The sequence below is a fragment of the Leuciscus leuciscus genome, assembly GCF_965113295.1.
Source record: "Leuciscus leuciscus genome assembly, chromosome: 24".
Taxonomy (NCBI): domain Eukaryota; kingdom Metazoa; phylum Chordata; class Actinopteri; order Cypriniformes; family Leuciscidae; genus Leuciscus; species Leuciscus leuciscus.
This window is the reverse complement of record NC_138723.1, coordinates 17,649,031-17,667,004: the sequence shown is the minus strand read 5'-3', so window position 1 is coordinate 17,667,004 and position 17,974 is coordinate 17,649,031. Positions and strand designations below refer to the sequence as shown.

At 37.1% G+C, this 17,974-nt stretch overlaps 1 protein-coding gene across 2 annotated transcripts; it reads left to right on the top strand.

Moving 5' to 3' along the window:
- Positions 1 to 916: 916 nt before the first annotated feature.
- On the top strand, positions 917 to 17,670 carry fgf13b (fibroblast growth factor 13b). 2 transcript variants are annotated; one of them, XM_082157820.1, is made up of 7 exons: positions 917 to 2,266; positions 2,485 to 2,627; positions 5,234 to 5,401; positions 11,427 to 11,537; positions 11,634 to 11,737; positions 12,921 to 13,119; positions 16,037 to 17,670. In XM_082157820.1, the coding sequence occupies exons 2-7, from the start codon at positions 2,576 to 2,578 to the stop codon at positions 16,171 to 16,173; spliced, it is 771 nt and encodes a 256-aa protein (XP_082013946.1). In that variant the 5' UTR covers positions 917 to 2,266; positions 2,485 to 2,575; the 3' UTR covers positions 16,174 to 17,670. The 2 variants fall into 2 exon arrangements, with proteins under 2 accessions (XP_082013946.1, XP_082013945.1); XM_082157819.1 differs by lacking the exon at positions 5,234 to 5,401 and having other exon boundaries at positions 16,037 to 17,666.
- Positions 17,671 to 17,974: the final 304 nt, after the last annotated feature.

Sequence of the window (17,974 nt, the reverse complement as noted above, 5' to 3'; positions counted from 1 at the left end):
ATATTTGTTTGGATAACCAATCACATTCCTGAGTCATTTCTGCCCCCACCCCCCTTTCCTGCTGATTCAAAGAACTCGGTTCAGACTTGGGACCCAGCAAATATTGACAAGACTTGGCTGACTAACACTGGCCTCATAACTGATGTCCATGGCTGCTATTAAGAAACAACAAACACCGACATTATGTGCTAAAAGTTGAGATGTAATATTTTGGCATACAACTACACCTTCTATGACATAAACTCTTTAGATGACCTACATGCATTTTTTTATGACAGTATCTTGTGCTAAGCATATAAGAAACCGGAGTTTAAAAGTTTTAAATATTTATAGTGCTCATATCCGACAATCCAAAAAAAAAAAAGAAAAAAAAAGAGCCTCATCTTTTTTATGTAACAGGATTTGTGACTTCTCTCTGGCAGTCAAACAGGAAGTTTAAACTACATAATTAATGCTGCTCTTGGATGGGTGAATGAAATGGGAATTAAGGCTTTCTGGAGGTCAACTAGTCAACTTTTTCTTTGGCATCTTAATAGATCATTCTAGGTATTCAATATGTAAAGATTTGATCTCACTCAAACAATATTTTCACTCCCTAGTTAGCCTACCTTTTTCTTCTCAGCAGAAAACGATTCAGAAAATTAAACAGGATGCCTTACTGAACATCCAGTGGGCTACAAATATAATTAGTTATTTATTTAGAAAATGAATGAATGAAATGAACTACTTGGTAGCCTAATGCCTCCACAATAATTGCATATTTTAACAACTACTTTTTGCCAAATTAAGCAAGTATAGCGTAGGGGAGACCGGGGGCAGTTGCAACAGGGGATGGTTGCAACATGTCATTTTTCTCCAATCAGAAACAAGCTAGAGTGATGACACTCATACTGCACATGCACAGTTAGACATTGAACAAAACTTGTTTTGGAGGTATGAAAGTAAATTTTTTCATGAGATATATTTTTGTCATACTGTCCTGAAATTTTGTATGAATTAATCAAAACTTACTTCGTTTGAATTATTGTTTTGTTGACTTCTAAGTGACACGGTTAGCATGTGTCAAAGTCAGTGTGTCTAGCAGGCATATGATGTTCTGTCATGGCTGATAGGGTTGGGGACGGTTGCAACATGTTATAAATTGCATGTTTAATAAAAGTTTGTTGCATTGCAAATTGTTAAATTCTTCCTGTCTGACACTGAAATATGGAGAGATTGAATAGCATCTGTAACACCTGCACACTGAATCTATGTAGGCCTATGTTCTACACATGAACAAACAAAACTCAATAACTGTTATTTGATAAATATAACTAAATAAATAAATAATAGGCTACAATAATATTATTGAAATAAATAATACTATAATATTATAGTAGGCCTAAAACAGTTGATATTTTCAGAATTCTATGCTCATTGAGACAAAAAGCTTAAGTTAATTAATGCAATTGAAGGTATTTTTAACATGTTGCAACCGTCCCTGGGTTGTGTTGCAACTGTCCCCTGGGTCGGGGTCAGTTGCAACATCTGACTTCTTCCATTCAAATAAATACTGTGAACGATATGTCATATATAATCATCTTTAAATGGTATGGGTAATTAGCAGACAGATGCAAGTTTAATATATACAAATTTGGTTGGTCTAGTCCAAATAGTCTCTGAGTAATTGAGAGAAATGCAAAAAGTGTTGCAACAGTCCCCGGTCTCCCCTAAATGATAGCGAGCTAACGATAGGCCTAACGTTACCTGTTCAACTAATATAGGAATTTTCGTTTGTTTGTTTTTTAAATCATAGGTTATAGGGTTAGGACCGACCTGTAGCTGCTCTTTAAACAAAACCAGCATGTCAATCAAAGAATGCGGTGAGTTCAATTAATGAATGGTCTTGCGTAAATCTACGTAATGTTTGTCAACTCGAGAGCATTCTGACTCTTCTGACTGAAGGGCGACGTCATGCGTCACGTGGTGAAGTTTGGGACTGGGCTTCACAACGCGACCTCAATAGTTGCGTAGCGAGGGTGATACACCGCCATGTGGTCTGATTAATGATGTGTCAAAGCACATCATGAGCGCACGAATCGTAATCTTGCAGACTGCAAATTGAACGACACTAAAACAGCTTGGGAAGTGGCCTTTCACGTCTTAATTTTATCTGAAGACTGTTGTGACAGTTTTTCCACGCCTTGCTTTTGCTGCCTTGTCTTTTGTCATAAGGAACAAAGCGTTATGCACACCTGCCAGAAAAAATAATAACGACCAGCAAACGGTAAGGATTCTGCAACATTACAATGCACTGACTAAATTGTTCATTAAATAGGCTTACATTAAATTAATGCAATTATCTGATGAGTGTGATTGTAAAAACATACAGAATTGATTTATTCTGGATAACAGTATTCTTGGATTGAAAATAAATGAAAAACATAATTAAAAAGATATTATACAATGGGAAATCGTTATGAACTGAGCTCTGGTTCCTTTAAGGAGGGGTTGGCCACTGTTTAATAGAAGAGCCAGTTTTAAATGATAGGACCGATTTGGTATCATCTGGAATTCTTCATCAAAACTGGGATCTATGAGCGGGAAAGCATTACTAAAGACGAAAGAAGATAAGGATGCAAACAAGGGTAAGACATCGCATTATTTTACTTAAGCCTTTTTTCCTCTCCATGTATTGACATAAATTTGGTTGTTTATAATTACGCGGAAAAGGCGCACGTTGGAAGCCATTGATAGTTCTGGTTATGCAGACGGTTACAATTAATGGGCCGCTGTCAAGCATATTGCACTGGAAATCATTAAAAATTGATTCCCTCGTCGCTATAGCCGATCTATTAGGCATCTACAAAGAGAGTAACTTAACATTAAATTATAAAAAATATGTCGGCGATTAGGCTTAAGGATACGCATAATCAACAAGTGTGATGTTTATTTTGCGATCATAATTTGCGGTGATGCGGTCACTTTAAATCTACTTTAACAGCTGAGCGCGCGCGCTTCACGAGAAGCAAAAATAGCTTTCCAGTCTTCTCACGGTTTGCCTAAAAACAACAAACGCTTTTATTAAAAAGCGTTCTTTTGATAAAAACCCGTTGATAGCAAGAAAACAATTATATATGTATTTATTTATTTTTCTTGAGCGTGAAATACTATCCGCGGTTCAGTTCACGGATGTAGGCTGGGTACCTATTGCCATGGAGACAAAGAGGCGCAGAGGCTGCCTCATAAAAAATACATACCAAGCTGTATAAAGCAGATGTATTCTGTTTTTAGTGTCTACAGTGGTTCTTTCACTGGACATACATTGCGTAACATTTTATATAAGGTCAACAAGCATTAAAGTGCATGCCTGATTTTTAGCTTAAATATGTGTGTTGTGTGGTTGGGTCATAAGTAATAAGGCTTCACAAACCCCTGAGAGGGAGCTGTAAATGCCAGTGCCGAGGATTATGTTTGATTAAACTGTTATGAAAAACTCATTAAAGTTTATTAAGTCATGGAAAAGCGAGGACCAATCTACACATCTACACTGAGACCATGTTAAATGAGGGGTCATTAAAAGACACTGCTTTTAATTATATTTAATAGACATTTGGGAATTCAGCCTAAATGAGAGATTAATCTTGTGTTGAGTTTTAATTGAACACACCGTTCATTTAGAACACCTTCATTAATTCTGGTCACTGTATGTCACCACTTGCGTCCATGTTTTACTTCAAAGATACATTTTTACACTTAACAATAACATTCCATTTATGAGCATTAGTTAGAAAAATACTTATATTATACTACACCCAGTTTCACAGATAAGGCTTAAGCCTATAGTCCCAGACTAAAATGCATGTTTGAGCTGTTTTAACTGAAAGCAACTTGCACTGACATATCTTAAAATATGTCAGTGTAATTGTTTTGTCTCAAGATGCACACCAGTAATGTTTTTTGTTTCTAAGGCACGTTTATAAAAGCTACTTAAATGTCCTAATTGAACTAAGGACTAACCCTGGTTTAATCTAAGCCCTGTCTGTGAAACCAGGCCCTAAAGCATTTATTAACCTAACTTAATGTTAATTTTATCATATACTAATATACTACGAAAATCAAAAGTTGTATTCATTAATATTAATATTATTATTATTTAATTATTATTATTAATGGACCTGAGCATATGAACAAATAATGAACAGTTGTATTGTCATTAATTAGTGTTATAAAATATTAATAAATACGGCAACAAATGGATTGCTCATTTTTAGTTAATGTTAGTCAATCCATTAACTAATGTTAACCAAGTGTTACCGATACATCATATGCTGTGTTAAAACTAACAAAATTGATTTTCTATGTTGAAGCCTCAGTGATTTACACTTTGTAACCTCATAAAAGTGTCAGTGAAAATAATTCATCATACGTGATCTACTATATATAAATGCTCCACCCCACATGTGTAAACAAATAATAATAAAAACATAAAATGTTTCTAAAATGTAATTACAGGTAGGCTATATGTGACCCTGAATCACAAAACCAGTCATAAGTCGCACGGGTATATTTGTGGCAATAGCCAACAATACACTGTATGGGTCAAAATTATTGATTTTAATTGTATGCCAAAGATCATTAGGATATTAAGTAAAGATCATGTTCCATGAAGACATTTAGTAAATATATAAAACATTTATTTTTGTGAGTGAATGCAGCAAAATCACGAACATGAATGGACAACTTTAAAGGCGATTTTCTCAATGTTTAGATTTTTTTGCACCCTCAGATTCCAGATTTACAAATAGTTGTATCTCAGCCAAATATTGTCATATCCTAACAAACCATATACATCAATGGAAAGATTATTTATTCAGATGATGTATAAATCTCTATTTAAAAAAAGTGAGAAAATAAATTATTTTGGACCATTTGAAAAATATGTCTTTTTTAGATAGCCTAATACTGTGATGTGTTCAGCTTAGTAACTAATTTGTTTGTATATTTGTCATTATTGAAAACACTACAGAATAAGTTAATAGTTTAAGAAATAGTGAAGAAGATATAGTGTGGTTATCACTAAATCCAAGGCTTTACCACCAGATGTCAGTATCATCTTTCCAAATGATTTGGTCTCTTTCGGCCTCCCTCTGTACGTGCACTGTTGCATGCGTCAGCATAGTGTAAATATGATTTCTATATTTTGCCCTACCAGAATTTTTTCTAATACTTGTTGTTCTGTCACTTGTTGAAGTATACACAGTTCAAGATGGCAAGGAGTACATTCTGTTGCGGGTGGAGTCAACTCTGTCTCTTGCAGTAGATCAGAAAGAAAACTCCCCCTTTCATAGTAAATGTCAAGAGCTCTTTTGCTGTCCATTCTGGAAAATCTTCGCTCTAAAGAAAAAAGAAAATGATGAAGGTTTGTCGAGATAAGAGGTTTATCGGTTCTGCCTGCCTAGCACCTTCAATGTTAATTTCACGAAAAATAACCACAGACTATAGCCTTAACATTGTTTTTATTATCAAATCCCTCCAACATACACCGTAACCCATCGGAAATAGCATGCGTTGTAAACGTTTAACATCGCAACGCATGCTATTATTTCAGTGCACGATGTACCAGTGCTGTTATGAATTTGAATGAACTGCTTATGTTCTTTCGGTTGGACGTTCTGTCTCTGAATAGTATGTTTTCACGTCTAGGCAAGCACAAGTTCTTGTTACTCCTGCATGTATACACTGACTATATTTCAGACCCAGGTCTGATTTATTGTGCACTTCAAGAACGCTTGGATGTGATAATGATCCCAATGTTCTCTCTCAGTCTCAGGCCATTTCACATGTTTTAGCGCCATCTTGTGGTGTATTTTAAGATCAGCTTTCTCGGGGTGGGGTTGTTTTCGCCTTCTCGTCTGAAATATGGCTGGAAATATAAGCACAAACCCAAATAGATTTTTATGACTTTGTGCGATAAAAAGACTACAACTTTGTTTTCTCATCATAACAAGATCTGCTTAAACTATGAGGTTACTAATAGCCTTAATAAATTAGTTTGAGGCTTTATGTGGTTATGTTATTGCCAGGCTAATTCAATTCAGTTCCTAGATACAGAAACAACTGCAGTATATGTGTTAATAACAGCACAGAAAATATAGAATGTAGATAAAAAGTGCTCCAGCTCAGGGTCCCTTAAAGGAACACTCCACCGTTTTTTGAAATAGGGCTTATTCACCTTCTTTCCTACATTTAGATAGGTGGGCAAATGCATTTTTGTCTCAGTGCATGCATTGTTTTAGTTTGACAGGGTCGGCGCTAGCTTAGCTTAGCATAATGAATGGAATCCTTTGTTGCCAGCTAGCATGTCCTGAGTAAAAGTGATATAAAAAATGTAAAAAACCCACCTAATTACTTCTTGTGGCCTGCATATTCACAACAAGTACAAATAGCGATGCAGATTAACACTAGACGATTTCCTTTGCAGATATTGACTTGGGACTATATTAGGGGGAAGCACAGGTGAAGCACTGCTACTTGGGCGCATCACGCCCAAGTAGCAGTGCTTCGCCTGTGCTTCCCCCTAATATAGTCCTTAATATATAAGTCAATATCTGCCTAGGAAATCGCCTAGTGTTAATCTGCATCACTATTTGTACTTGTTGGGAATACGCAGGCCACAAGAAGTAATTAGGTGTTTTTTTTTAATTTTTTATATCACTTTTACTCAGGACATGCTAGCTGGCAACAAAGGATTCCATTCATTGTGCTAAGCTAAGCTAGCGCCGACCCTGTCAAACTAAAACAATGCATGCACTGAGACAAAAATGCATTTGCCCACCTATCTAAATGTAGGAAAGAAAGTGAATAAGCCCTATTTCAAAAAACGGTGGAGTGTTCCTTTAACTGTAAAAACATCAAGAATAGATAGAAGTCACTATCACCAGAGATTTGATGTGCATGAGTAATATAGAGACTGCATAAACATAATAGGATTACATAAAACACTTGTGTATGACAGTGACTTTGATATGATCTTAAACTCACATTAGATTAGTTGCATTAGATGAGCAGGAAAATATGCTTGGTTGTGTCACATGTTGGCCCAACACACAACAGGAAGGAAGGCCAGACTAATTCGATTCCCCTTGTTTGAGAAAAAAATTCTGTTTCCTCATTGCCCTGATATCTCATTAGTCTCTCTCTCTCTCTTTCTCTGAACATGTTGGTTCGCTCTGCTGTTCTGGACTATTCCTAAACTCTGCATGGTTTTCAGAGCTTGTAAGCCAGCCAGATCTCTGACACTTTTATTATCAAGAATAATATCTAGAAGTTCTGCTTGTTTCCAAATGGGTTTCATTCATTGGCCTGTTATTTTTCATGACGCTGCCTTGGAATCAATATACTGCAATCTGTTATTGACTATAAGATGAATATATAGAGCATATACATTTAAGTAAGTCCTCAGGTTTGTGATTAGGATTCATTCACAAAGGTTTGAGAGTGTTTGCTCGCTCTACCCTCTTCTCTCCTCCTCTTCTTGCTGTGAATGACCCTGAAGAGAATATTAGAGTTGGCATTATCTCCAGTGCATCTGATGAATCATTGATAAGGTGCCCTAAACACATAGTGGTCTGTAATAGGCGATAATGATCTGCTATGATCGCCGGGCTGTGCTCTTTTAATGGACAGAATACTCATGAGAATTAGTTGAAAGTTCGCAACGCCCTTTTTCTTGCTTTGAACACTGTGAAGAAGTGCGAAAGAATAAAAGTCATCCCTGGATGCCTCTGAGAGTAGCATGGCGTTTCCCTTGAGAAGATCTGTATCAGGTACACTTTTAGATATCTGAAGATATCCAGTCAAGGGGCTTTCTTTAAAAGGAGTTTAACAAAGGAATGAGATATATATGCATGGTATGTTTGAGTGGTTGAATGGGTTTATTTGCTTGGCGTGGGTCTTCAGTGCTGTCCATGGTGCTGAAATTCACCAGTTCAACTGAACTTCAGCTTGAGTGGCTCGGAAGAGCTTTCGAGTTGTTTCAACAAAGGAGGATTTCTGTTTTAAAAAACAAACAGTTTTGAAAACTCGTATATTCGCTCTGGAAAAGAATGTATTTTTCTGCTGTTCTTCAATGTAGTTGGCACCATCCATCCTTATACACTGTAAAAATGTTTTGTAAGGTAATTTAAAAATGTGTTTGATGGGGTAACATCATCTTCAGTGAAAAATATTATATAACCTATTATTTAACCTTACCTTATACAGTAAGAGTATTTTATGTAATATTATATATATGTGTAAGATAAGTTGCTGAAGAGTTTTTTAATATTTTATAAGTACAAAGTATGAATTTCCTCATTTATATATATATATATATATAAAAAAACATACATTTAGTTACATATTAGTGAAATTGTTTTTTTATGAATAAAAAAGAATTTAATTAATGAGGAAAGATACATTCCCAGAATCCCCCGTTCAAACAATCTTTTGTTTATTATTTAAGAAATAGTTTTAATTTAATAGGTTTAATTTTAAGTCGTTATGAGGCCATATCAGTGTATTTTGCAGTAACAAACATATCGGAATACCACAAATTAGTTGATAAATTAACATTATAAATGAGATATACAGTTACGAAATGTAACTTGTCATTGTAATGCTTCATTTAAATAATTGTATTTTACGGTAAAGTTCTAGCAACCACAGGTTTTTTTTTGTAAACTCTTTAAAATAAAGGTTCCAAAAGTGGGTTTTCACAGCAATGCCATAAAAGAACCGTTTTTGGTTCCCCAAATTAAACTTTCAGTCAGCAGTTCTTAAAAGAACAATTGTTTTTCTGACTGTAAAGAACATTTTAATAATCTAAATCACTTTTTTCCCCTATAAAGAACCTTTTTTTGCAATGGAAAGGTTCCACGGCTGTTTAAGGTTCTTTATGAAACCATCATTTTTAAGAGTGTATAATTCTACAGAACAAAACAATTTTTTTTTTTATAAATAAAACCTATTAATGAGTTGGATTAAATGTGGCACAAAGGCCACTCCTCATTTCAGGAGGCTCTAATGTTGCCTGTTTATACACGGCGGCTTGTTGAAGACCACAGTCACGTCTCTGGGGCCGTGCTGAAGCCGTGCTGCTGCAGGAGAACGAGCTGCTGCTGCTGCTGCTGCTGCTGCAATACAACCCACTGTCGAAAAGAGAGCAGTCTGAAATCTCTGCAATATTGGATGTGGATATTTTTCTTTCATGGATCATATTCCTGACACCAGAGTTTAGATGCCGTTTCCTACGCCTTTGAATTTGTATATTTTGGGCGGTCTTTGGGGAACGGGGACGGGGAATCTGTTGAGTACCTATGCAGATCTCCACTGCTGAAAACGAGAGCGCATCTGCAGGGGAAGACGATTAATCTACTCAACTTCAATTAAAGGCTGCATTATTGAAAGGCGGGGACCTCTTGCTGACAATTTTCCAGCTCAATCCCCCACCCACCTCCTCGTTCTCACATGAAGACACTATTTAATTATTTCCTCAGACGCGGTGTGTTAACAGGTGCCCATTTTTCTGAATCAGCGCATGGCTTAGTAAAGCTTTGGATCATGGCACAATGGCACGCGTTTCGCTCTCAAACAAACGCGCAACAAAAAGGCAACATTTTCTAGAAGACAGCTTTTTTCCCCGGAGAGAAGAAGAGGAGCTGCCGTCCGGGATCTGCTGCACCATGGCAGGGCACAACAGCCGACGCTGAATGAAGCGGCTGTACAGGTTTCAAACCAAGTGATTTGTCAATGAAAAAAATGCTCTTTCTTCTGAAATGACCATTACGCAGTCCGTCGTGGAGTATTGATTTTTCTTCCTCAGTGACAATGTTCTGAGCACACAGGACTTTAATATACACAACATATGGTAATTTTTAATCTGGGACGCGTCGCTACAACAAAACGCCAAACTGGCTACAGCCGCAGCGATCGCCAGCTCCCTCATTCGGCAGAAGAGGCAAGCGAGGGAGCGGGAGAAAGCCAATGCCAACCGATGCGCCAGCAGCCCCAACAAGAGCATAGGGAACTGCGAGAAGCCCAGCAGGCTCAACTTATTCTCACGCGTCAAACTCTTCGGCTCAAAGAAACGCAAGAGAAGACGGCCAGGTCTGATGTTATGTGTGTTCTTTTTATCAGACTTTACCCATGTCCATCAATCATCGTCATCATCCTCATCATAGTTAATACACTGCTCTATATTTAACTCCTTTACTGTACTAAGATCCGCTGCGCAGAGTAACAAGACAGGGATTTCACAGTCCAGTGCTTTTGAACACTGGCTTCTCTCTGAGCTAGAGCTGATGTTGCAATATCACCAGGTCACACTGCTCCTCACTTCTTCTAATCTACACTATATCATGCGGTCTGAATCAGATTGGGCTAAACAGAGATCTGTGGCACTCTTTGGGTTATGCTGATTTTCATTTGATGGATTGCTATTGCTGATATTGAACATTTGTTGTTAATATGCTGTTGATATGATCACTGGCTGGTCTTTTACTATATTCAGTGTTTTATACTTTTTGTTCATCAATAAATAATAAATGATCTTGTTTATGAATTTATATAGTGGGTTTTTGGTTGGTAGGTTGGGTTTTTTGTTGGGTCACAGAAAATGTGCTTCATGAGGTAACATGCAAATTAACTAAAAATAAACATTTTATTTTTATTAAAAAATTATATACTCTGTTGAGATTAATGCTCAATGCATTGAAAATACAACCACTTACAAGAGAAATCAGTACAAAACGAAATTAGAAATGCAATTTATTGTTAATAATAGTAACATAAATAACAGAAACAAATAAATAGTAAAAATAATAATAATAATAATATAATAATAATATGAATGCACTTACTTGACTACTGTTGGTTTAAGTGTCAGATCAATTAGAAATATCTCTTAAAGGTAACTGGTTAGGTGGGGAATTGGGAATTACTATAATTAATTGTCTAGAAAATTGTTTGTGACGAAAATGAATTATTTTACAGCATCATCAAATATCAATAGCACAGAATCGGTAAACATTAATGTGATTTGTGCTCTCGTTGCTCTTTTTTGTTGCATTTTCTCTTGTATGCAATGAGGAAATAAAGTTTTGTAACTCATACATTAGCTAGAATCAGAATATTACAGAAATGCATGTTATATAAGCCATAGTTATCTATCACCTGAACACTGAGGCATGCTTGGCAAATCCCTGGGTCCAGTTGGCACTGCACTCACTATGTTTTCACAATTCCCATTTTATGGTTTTCCAACAGTAATTTCTTGGCTTTCACAAGCTGTGCCTTTGTGCTGGATGTTCTCCTCTTCTTCTTCTTCTTCTTCTTCTCATATAATGTGCTGTTGCATGTCCTCCCTTTCCCCCCTCCTCCTAATATGTGTTGAAACAATTTTACAGAGCCTCAGCTCAAGGGGATAGTCACCAAGCTCTACAGTCGGCAAGGCTTTCATTTACAACTCCAAGCTGATGGGACCATCAATGGTACAAAGGAGGAAGATAATAGCTATGGTCTGTTCACTACACGAAACATGTTAAAACACGACCAAGCCTACACGCTTCTTTCCCATGGGTTCAATTCTGTTTTGTTGTACTGTAACTTCACAGCTATTTTCAACCTCATCCCTGTTGGGCTGCGGGTGGTGGCTATACAGGGCGTTCAGACCAAGCTCTACCTGGCCATGAACAACGAAGGCTACCTGTACACCTCTGTAAGTATGATGATCTCTTCATACTGCATCTTTGTGAGTCCCTCCTACACATTGTGGGCTCTTCTGAGTTCAGGGCAGTAGTAAACATCCCACATTTCATCTCTGCCGCTCTTATTGGAGTTAAATCTATGTCTTAGACAGCATCATGGATGCCTGAGGATCCGAGCTGTTAACTTAAAGGTTGCAGGTTGGATTCCAGACAGCGGGCGATCGATAGACTGAAGAGATAATGAGATCCAACTCCTGCCCAAACACCATCTGCCTCTCTTATTTATCGCAGCACTGTATCGTGATCATATTCAAAGAAGAGATGATGGCATATTTAGACATTCTTGTTAGCACCTCGCATCCACGCAAAATAATTCACACTTCGTATAATTGCTTTGTATTTGGACTATGAATAGAACGCTCTTGGGAGATGATGCATCATCATACCCAAGGTTTTCTGCCCGATATCTACTCCGCAGTTTTTAAATATGGAGAAATCACTATAATGCTCTAATGGATATTCTGTTTTGCGAGTGCCTCCCTCGCCTCTTTCCTTTGATTAAATGTGCTGTGGCGACATGAATAATTTAGTGCCGTGCCAATAAGTGCTTCTGTCAATTCAAAATGGACATTTTGAGCAATATTGCTGGCATTAAAATGCTAAAGATTTGCAGTGGCCAGGTCTGTGTTTTCATTGTGCAGGAACAGTTTACTCTGTACCTTTGCATTTCAACTGTGTGTGGGTTCACATCTGACTGCCCACAGGAATAACTCAAACTCGCACCTATGGTCTTGCCGGTATACACGTATCTCCTTGTTGATTTTGAGTGGTTGTTTTCCCCAGGATGAATGTATTGATCTGCAGGAATGAGTTTCGGGCCTCAGGAGCTTAATGGTAATCAATCTGAACCACAAACTGGACGGGGCGGCGTGCTACCATGTTTAGACGACTTATTACAGTTCCAATCAGTGGAATTTACCTCCAGGTTTAAAGACAAATCATGATGAGGTGTTGTGTGGATTTTTATGGAGGCTGGTTTGGACCAAATTTGTCTGCTCTCGCTTTCTTTATCAACCTTGCACACAATTTTTTTTCCCTCTCTCTTATGCAAATACTCCTCCACAAAACATGTAAGAATAATTCTCTCTGTTTCTTATATCTCTGTTGTCTTCTCTGCCTGTTTCACTCTCGCAGGAGCACTTCACACCAGAGTGCAAATTCAAAGAGTCAGTGTTTGAGAACTATTACGTGACCTACTCATCAATGATCTATCGGCAGCAGCAGTCGGGCCGAGGCTGGTACCTGGGTCTCAACAAAGAGGGTCAAGTCATGAAGGGCAACCATGTTAAGAAGACCAAGCCGGCTGCACACTTCATCCCCAAACCTCTCAAAGGTTCGTTTAAGTGTCCCCTGCACCGATCGCAAGGCTGATAGCTTTCTAAAAATACCCTCTTTAGATTGAGGAAATATTGGCTGATTGTAGCACAAGCATTCAAGTAGATTTTCAGGTCGTATCTGCAGTTGTTTGGTGTTATTGCTTTATGAAAAGATGAAAATGCATTTGTGTTGGAAGCGCATGCTTGTATTGTACAAAGTTTTATGGCATAACCGTGGTGTGCATAAGGGATGTCTGTGCTATTAAACTGGTTAAACCAGTATAGGCCTAAGCGCTGTAAACATGTTGACAGTTTAACAAACTTTATCTAACTTGCTCAGCAAATTCTGTTTTGGGTGCATGATAGTTACCATATGTTTTATCAGACATTTTATCGGATGCTGACTTAAAGTTAATCTTTAAAAACATCATGGGCTGGTTTCACAGACAGGGCTTAGCCTTAGACTAAGCCAGGATAAGGCCTTAGTTCAATTAGGACATTTAAGTAGCTTTTATAAATGTGCCTTAGAAAAAAAAAACATTACTGGTGAGCATCTTTAGACAAAACAATGGCACTGACATATTTTAAGATACGTCAGTGCAAGTTGCTTTCAGTTAAACAGCTCAAACAGTTTAGTCTGGGACTAAATTTTAGTCTGCATTTTAGTCTAGGACTAGGCTTAAACCTTGATTCAGATAATCCGGTAACACTTTACAATACGGGTGCACTAATATGCATTAATTCATGCTTAACTAATGCACAGATAATCATGTGTTAGTGTATGACTCATGAAGAACTAAAACATTAATGAATGAATACTGCATCAGTAACTAATAAAGATTCTAATTGATTACTAGATTAAGTAATATATGAATTGTTATTAATTAAATGTGTCATAATGTATTAATTCCTTAATAACATATTTTATTAACTAATAGTGTAAATTAATGCGTTAATTACCACAATGGGTTGAAGTCATGTACTTCAACTTCGAATTGTCTTCTTTAATTAATCATTAGCTAATGATTTGCAAATGTATCATTATGTTATGACTTTACTTGTTGAGGCACTATTAACTAATTGTTAAGTAATATGCCATTTTGGTTTGGACATCCACACTAAGCCATGGATTTCAATTTCTAACCATCTACAACCATTAACTATTTATTGGTTATTGGCCAAAATAAGAAAATAATTATTGCATTAACTAGAATCTTAATATCAATCCCCTTATTCTTAAAACATTGCTCTCCCATTGAGCTAATAGAGTAACAGACCATAAAATTAGTCGTATAGCATAAAGTATAGGCACAGTGGCACACCTTATTTTACCCCTTGAAGAAATCATTTTTCCTCCCTAAATTAAAGTGGTGCCTTTCTTTCTCAGAACTGGCTAAATCTGAGGGGAAATCAAAACCTGCAGCTGCTTGTTCACAGTCAGAAGTGAAGCTAAGATTACTAGACATTAGTCTGCTTGAAATGAGCATGGGTGCTCCATGCAATTGGATTTAAAACAAAGTTATGTTATATTAGAACAATGTTCAGAGCAAAATTATTCTTTTACTGCAATCAGGTGTTTTTGTGCTGAATAGGGTACTTACCTGGAACTTGTCAAATGATTATTTTCCGTTCCGACAAACAGACCAGAAGTCATTCATTTCTAATTGAGAGTATAATATGGGAGCGGAGTGAGTTTCCGATCATATATGGGTATGTGGAGATTTCGGTTCCGTTTTGATCTTGTTGAAATATTTGAACTTTTGCGGCTAGACCGTATATGACCGCCCAATCAGTATTCTAATTCTAATCAAAACTATGAGCACAAATGAGAATTACCAATATTTCTCCACCAAAACGTATTTCTTTAAAACACAATTTCTTTTAAATGAGCGGATATGATTAATTATGTCAGAAATAATTATATTATAATCATTGCTAGAAAATCTACTATGTTTTTCTTTCAAACATATTGACGGTCAGTTGTTTTGTGTGGATACATACTCATACATTCAATCATTTTACCATGGTGAATAAGTGGAGGACGCAGGACGGCTACTTCACAGCCAGTTTGAAAGTTCCGTGTGACTGCCAAAAATGTGACAAACTTATGCAAATATCAGAGATGGGGTAGGAAATACTCTGAAAGTGTTCAATGTTACATTGCTGTTCAGCGCGGAACATACAGACTGCAAACAATTGTGAATCAGCAGTTTTTATGTTCTTATAAATAGGTGTATATATATATATATATATATATATATATATATATATATATATATATATATATATATATGTGTGTGTGTGTGTGTGTGTGTGTGTGTGTGTGTGTGTGTGTGTGCCTGTTTTTCTATCCTGGTGGGGACTTCAACCTGAATGCACACAGACTCATGGGGACTCGTGTCACAGTGGGGTCCCCATGGGTACACAAGCTTATAAATCATACAGAATGAGTTTTTTTGGAAATGTAAAAATGCAGAAAGTTTTCTGTGATGGGTAGGTTTAGGGGTAGGGTTAGTGTAAGGAGATAGATTATACAGTTTGTACAGTATAAAAAGAATTAAGTCTATGGAGAGTCCCCACAAAGATAGTGAACCAGACATGTGTGTGTGTGTGTGTGTGTGTGTGTGTGTGTGTGTGTGTGTGTGTGTGTGTGTGTGTGTGAAGTATGTTCCAAGTCCAACATTTTATGTTATTTGTTGTTTTTCATTTTATTCTTTTCATTATATTCTGTTTTACAAATATTTCTTCCTCAAATTCAAAAGAATTAATAAAGGAACCCTTAAGGATTCTGAACCCTTAAATTTCTTGTGATTTCCATCTCTTGTGCTGTGTAGACACTAATAGCCTTCTATTGATTTACTAATAAAGAGACAAGCTTGCTTGAACCTGAACATGAGATTCATGAGGCCTGTTACTTGTGTCTCCCCATTATAGTTGCTATGTACAGAGAGCCGTCGCTTCATGAACTGACTGAGTTCTCCCGCTCCGGAAGTGGTACTCCGACCAAGAGCCGCAGCGCCTCGGCCATGCTCAACGGTGGCAAGACTCTGAGCCAGAATGAGTCGACATAACCTGCTGCTGTACAGCTGCTGGACTCTACCATCGACTAAACAGCACAAACGCGTTTACAAGAGTGCGGTGAAACCCTTAGCTGGTCGCTAGCTAGTGTTTCCTGAAATCACTGTGATGAGAACTGAAGTGCAAACCTACACTGTACAATCTTCTGCAGGTCAACCTCCTGAGACAAACAAACCAAGCCATCTTACTGATGTAGGGGTCTGCCTTCCATTTGCGGTCGATCCCCGTTTCCGTGTGTAGCATAAAGAGCTATGGTTCTCCTCCGTGGCGTTGTCGCAGAATCTTCTAGAACACCTACTTTTGTGTTTTGCTCCATTTCTTCTAGGGATGCCAACTCCATAGTGCTGAGTCAACTACAATATGACAATAAGCAGCTTGTGTGTCCCATTTATCGATATATAGAGGCAGAAATCCCAAAGGTTTTGGACATATGATACAAGTATTTCAGCTCAGCTTTTTTGAGGCAGCGGTTCATTGTTGTGAGCTTTTTAGACAAGCCGGTTTGCTCCTCTCTTCTCTTTTTCTGTCTTATCAGCTCCCCCCCCCCCCCCCACACACCCCCACGCACACACATTGTTATTCTGCAAATTAAACAGATTTAGGGTTCGGTCTGTCTGCACACCAAAGATGCCATTAGTCTCTTTGTATTGAGGTAAGTCAATCTGTGTAATTTCAGCTCCCTCAGACTGCTGGTTGAGAAAACCACTGGAGTGAATGTCATTTAGTTAGAGGAAATGTATTCAGGATAGATAAAAGCTACTCGCTGTGCGTCCCTGCTTTTTTTTTCTTTCTTTTTTTTTGTCTGTTTATGTCTTCCTTTACTTCCCTTCTAATTTAAGAACCCAGCATCTTGGAGAAGTGTCAAATTAGAAAATGTTTAAATTATTGATTAACATCAACCCGGTAAGATTTCCGTTACGTAAAAACAGGGCAGGCTTTTTTCCACTCCTCTTTTTGCTAAACAAAAATGTAATGAAAACCAAGCAAGAGGAAGCTTCCATTGCTTCAACAGGGCTAAATCAGCATAAGGAAATAACTTGTGTATGAAACTTCATTCCTATAGTTCTTCTTTCTTGTCTTCAGTGGTCAGGCAGTAGCCCCTGGTTATAATTTTGATCAAAATCCTCTTCTGTTATATGTATGTATGTATGTATGTGTGTATGAAGCATATTTAATGCATGGGGGACAATGGACGCTGCATGTTGTGTAGCTATGTATATTAACTACAATATGGAACCATGTGCTCTAATGGATACTGGAGTAAAATACAAATGTATATAAGTGCATTTTATCCTGCTACTGCTACGTTTATTATATGTTGTACATTTAAGAAGCTGCACTGAATAAAATGTTTTGTATGTTCAGAGCACTCATGACGTTTCATAATAATAATAATAATTTGTTACATTTATATAGCGCTTTACATATCCTCAAACACCACCAATGTGCAGCATCCACCTGAATGTTGCGACGGCAGCCATATTGTGCCAGAACGCCCGCCACACACCAGCTTATTAGTGGAGAGGATTATGGTGTTAAGTGACTCTTCTTCAAAACAATATTAACAAAGTAAATATAAGAGTAACTGTATGTTGTGACAACCCTACATTAAAAAGCAAAACATTTACATATACAGATCCTCGGAAATCTTTGAATGAAGCATATTCATACTGAAATGGAATATAAATATGAAAATATGCATTAAATATGTAATATAAAAAAAATAAAGAAATACAAATTTAAATATAAAATAAATATATACAAATTATCTTGGCATACTAAACCTGATATTTG